The sequence below is a fragment of the Limulus polyphemus genome, unplaced genomic scaffold (assembly GCF_000517525.1).
Source record: "Limulus polyphemus unplaced genomic scaffold, Limulus_polyphemus-2.1.2 Scaffold2019, whole genome shotgun sequence".
Taxonomy (NCBI): Eukaryota; Metazoa; Arthropoda; class Merostomata; order Xiphosura; family Limulidae; genus Limulus; species Limulus polyphemus.
The window spans coordinates 131,291-136,467 of record NW_013667629.1 but is presented as its reverse complement, the minus strand read 5'-3'; the positions used below and the strand labels follow the sequence as shown (position 1 = coordinate 136,467).

The following is a 5,177-nucleotide window of genomic DNA, read 5'->3' as shown; positions in this document are numbered from 1 at the left end:
GCTGACGCAACAATATCATGAGCGATTTATTAGAACAGGAAACAGTTTTATCAGACACCCGTAGAAAGATGTGCAATTCAGCATTTCACCTATCAAACAAAAACCTTACCAAAAATATATAATGACAACATATACTATAAAGTTATTATGAAAAACGTCCGTAACATTATATAAGTTCATATTAAACATTCAGTACTTGGTTGGTCCTCCTCGCACATTAACACCTCCGTAAGGCGGCGTGGCTTGCTTTCGACGAGGTTTCGATACAATAGGTGCATCCAGCACAATATAGTACTCAGTTTCGCTAAGTAGCCACGGGGATTTTTTTCTGTAAATGCCGCCGTTCTTTGTCATTTTCTGAAAGCAAGAAAAGACCGCTACCGAAATGAGCGCTTTTTGTTATTTCTATAAGAAGTGTCGAACGGGAGATATTCACTTAAATTAAGATCAATTTATTTGACACCATGCAATAAAATCATGCATGTATATAAAACCGACATAAGAAAAATATATACACCAAACAATAACATACTCAAACACGTTTCTCTATTTATGCGTGTTTACTATTTACTCTTTTATGTTTATGTTTTCTTATAAAAAAAAGCCACATTGAGCTATCTGCTGTGTCTATCGAGGGAAATCGAACTCCTGATTTTAGTAATGTAAATCCGAAGATCTATCGCTGTCCCACTGGCGGACCTTCGAAATAATTCTTTGAATCAGTTGATAAAGAAAGTTCCGTTTTTTCGTGAAATTCCCTCACAGTAAGAAACACTTTTATTCGTGATTTTTTTTTTTTTCAGATTGACTGTTCAGCACATACAAAGACTAACGGATCGATTTTGATATAAATATAAAATTTTAGGAATTGCAAAAAATGAATAATTTTCCTGTAATTTACTTTTGAAAAGAAGCATTTGATATTTTCTACAATTAACCGTTCAGGAGATACAGAGTGTGACAGACACAGTCAGACAGAGAAGTGCATGTCTATATAAATTTTTGTTACTGTACTAATATAAGCAGACAATTCGCTCTAACAATTAAAATGTATTGGGAACTGCAGAGTCATAGCTTTACTTTTATACACTAGATAGCGCTAGTTACGAGATACTCCTTTTATTGCAAGCTTAGGTTGGAATGTTTTTTTTAGAGTGTATATAGTTTAGGAGTGTATTTGACGATGTGAGTACGGTTAGTCGGTCAACGAGGATTAATTTGGTTTAATTGTGATGTATGTGGGTTAGTAGCATATCATCAGTATTTGGTGCACAGAAAGGATCTGAATTTTGAAAACTATTTGAAGTAATAAAAACAGTTCAAAAATATACATAATGGCGGATTCTGATAAATTAAATATCGATAACATTATCGCTCGACTCTTGGAAGGTGAGTAACCCATTTGAAACCTCACTATTTGAGCCCTAAATCATACGTAGTACTAAGACTAAGAGTTAATGTCTATGTTATTGTTAAACTATTATGAGCCGACAGCAGAAGCTTGCGTTGAAAATAATTATAACATTAGCAAAAAAAGATTCAGAACAAATGTAAATAGTCTATATTATTAATATTTGAAAACTAGTACTAGTAGGTATATTGTTTCATTTTGCAGTTTAATATTCATATTACTGTTACTCTTGGTACACCAAATTATTGATTTAGCATTTAATTTGAACTTTAAGAACATTTTTTATATAGGGCCAGATTATTATAATTTCTGTGTATGAGACTGTACCATTTAATTTAGTTAGGAAAATTTAGGAGTGTGTACATGTTATATTGTAAGTGTAACGCTATTGTAATGTAATTTTTGAAGAACATGTATATATCCATGTTTTGATGTAATTTGTAAATGTAAAACATTATAAAGAATACAATTTTTTGTGGGAAATAGATCATTTAAATTTTTTTCTTTGTGTGTAGAGAAACACTTAATTTAAGTGGCCTCAAATTCAATGAACCTCAAGTTGGCCCTGATGCTAATAGAAAATTTATGAAATATGTGTGATGTTTGTAATATTTTCAGTCAGTGGACTTTATCTGAAAGAGAACAACATAACAAAAACTAAATTAATTGAAATTTATAATGAATGCACAACTTTTTTGTTGTTGTTGAAGAACTTAGACTTCTACGGTAAGTGTACTTATTTAGTATCAGTATACAAGATTTTTTTTTAAACCTAAAGAAATTAGCAATCCATGACACCTTGGAAAAGCATAGTTGATTTGTATTTTTCTTTGATGTAGTGTTCTGTGTCATTATCTATGATACATGTAGGGGGGAAAGTATTCAAAAAATGTGAACATATCTTTTAAAAAATTTTTTTATTGGAATAAGTAACTGAAAACTAAATTTCATTGTAAATTAATTACATTCTTTATAGTTAAGGTGGTATTGTACTTTACCTGATTATAAAGATCTCTAGGTTACTACCAGACTGAATAAATATTTGTAGATTAAGAACAACTTAAAAGATAACTGTGTGCATTAGGTTGCTAGTTAATCTATGAGTGATTAAACTGTAGAAATCACTTTGTGATAGCTACGTACGTGGAAAGGCATTTATTTAGTTTGTTGTAGGCTGGTAACATAAATGTGCTTCTCCTGCTAAGTGTACTTACAAATCTGAATGAGGTTACACCTTTATTGTTACATATTTTCTGTATGTTCTAAATGAAGATGATAAACAATTTCAGATAAATGTTTTTATTCTACCCAACATTTTGGTTTATGCCTTCTTTTTTTTCCAAGGGTCTATGAAGGTCACAGGTTACAAAACTGATATTAAATTATAGTAGCCAAGAAGAATGTAAAACTATAATATAATGGTGCACAGTGAAGCGTACTAAAAGTATTGTTGAACAGATCAGAGTCACTGATCATAAATGTTAAAAAAAGATCTTACATGAACAATACTTTTAGTATGCTTCACTGTGCATCGTTCTATTATATTGTTGTAGTTTTGCATTCTTCTCGGCTACTATAATTTAAAATCAGTTTTGTAACTCATATCATTCATATACCCTTGAAAAGGGCATAAACCGAAGCTTTGGATGAATTAAAAAAACAACATTTATCTGAAGTAGTTTGTCACCTTCATTGAAAATGGTTTCCATCCTTCAGTCAGCACTGAAAACTGTAAAAAATGATGAAAATAGTTTCTGTTTGTCTCCTTGGATGCTTTTAGAAAAATTTGATGGTCCTATGGGACTAGTCTTATACATTCTGACTAACCCAGTATTTTAACATTTTTCATACCATTCATAATATTCACAGCTTTCATTACATTAAAGATACTGATAAAAGACAAAAGGTCAAGTAACAAACACAACATGTGGTCATTGAGGGATTATATATGTTCTTTCCTTGAAAAAGTAAAAGGTTTAAACCCACCCTTTGTTATTCCGGAAATCATCGATCATCCTCTTTAACTCCTGTAAAGTGTTGGCCTAAACTACAGCCAATTGCAACTTTAAAGTCAAGTGCGAACTTAGAAAGATAAAGGTTTCTTAACTAGAGTTTACTTGGTCTTTTCCAAATTTTAAATTTGTGTTTTTGTCCTGTTGTCTTTGGAATATAGCACACAAAAAAAATTGGAGACCTTTATCATATCAATATCCTGGATAACTTTATAAACTTCAATAACATCATCTCTTACCTCCCTTTTCTCAAGTGAAACTAAATTGAAATATCTTAAAGAATCCTTTGAAGATAATTCTTCCATTCCAGAATCATCCTTGCCACCCTCCTCTGAATTCTTTCCAATAAGTCAGTATCCTTTCTCAGATAAGACCAGAACTGTACACAGTATTTAAGGCCTAACTAGTAATTTGTATAGAGATATAATACTCTCTTTTTACTTGTAACCAACATTTATAAATATATCCTAAAGTTCTTTAACTTTACTACTTGCAACAGCCAGTGGTTTGGTAATTTGATTGACGTATCCACCACTATGCCAAGATAGTTTTCTTCGGTCACACTGTTGAATTATTTCCACATTTGTATGAAACGTATGATCCAACTGCATTGCTTTTGCACTTACTATAATTGAAGAACAAAAGTTAATTACAAATCAAAACTCAGAAACTTTACAGAATGAAACTATTTAGGTCACGATTAAATTATCATAGATTTTATTACTTGCATTGGCATCCAGAGGATTTTTCTGGGAGGGTGGAGGGCAAAATAGTGTGAAATTGTGAAGTGAATGAAAAATTCATAAACATATGCTGAATGAATAAAGAAAGAATTATGCTTCTCATTTTCCAGAGGAATAGAGAGGGTATTGGGGAGTTATATATATCTGTCTAACAATGTGTAAATTTAATAAGTAACAGAGAATTCATAAAAACTCGTTGAAAAGTGAGAATACATTTCGAAACCAGCATCTGCACGTGAATACTTCAAAAGAATGATTCTACAAGTATGTAGCAAAAGCTTGTCTAAACATTGTCAAACACATTATAGGGCCCTTATTTCAACACATGTCAAACAGTGCTTCGTAAGGCAGATAGAGAAAATAAACATGTAGTGGGGTTCTTCACAAAACCTGCTATTTTCTGTCAAGCTTACCATATAGAAGTAAAGCAAGATGTTGTTTTTTCACTGTGCCAAATAGTGATACGAGTTAGTAACTTGCCAGCATTCTTTATAAACATCACAAACTAGTTTCTGTTTTTAAACTGTGGTGATTGGTATAGACTAACTGTGGTATCATTTGTATTCCATAGTCCTTAAATGTAGCTGGTATCATTTGTATTCCATAGACCTTAAAAATAACTGTGGTATTATTTGTATTCTAGAGTCCTCAAACATAGCTGTGGTATCATTTGTATTCCAGAGACCTTAAACATAACTGTGGTATCATTTGTATTCCAGAGACCTTAAACATAACTGTGGTATTATTTGTATTCTAGAGTCTTCAAACATAGCTGTGGTATCATTTGTATTCCAGAGACCTTAAACATAACTGTGGTATCATTTGTATTCCAGAGACCTTAAACATAACTGTGGTATCATTTGTATTCCAGAGACCTTAAACATAACTGTGGTATCATTTGTATTCCAGAGACCTTAAACATAACTGTGGTATCGTATGTATTACATAGACCTCTAACATAGCTGTGGTGTCATTTGTATTACATAGACCTCTAACATAGCTGTAGTATCA

The 5,177-nt window shown here is 31.7% G+C and overlaps 1 protein-coding gene across 1 annotated transcript in view; it reads left to right on the top strand.

Moving 5' to 3' along the window:
- Positions 1-1,151: 1,151 nt before the first annotated feature.
- The window catches only part of LOC106465687 (serine/threonine-protein phosphatase alpha-2 isoform-like), a 22,322-nt gene continuing 18,296 nt past the window's right edge, over positions 1,152-5,177 (top strand). Inside the window, exon 1 of the mRNA XM_013925923.2 lies at positions 1,152-1,389. Coding sequence (XP_013781377.1) covers positions 1,335-1,389 — 55 coding nt within the window. The 5' untranslated portion in view covers positions 1,152-1,334. The remainder of the gene's footprint in view (positions 1,390-5,177) is intronic.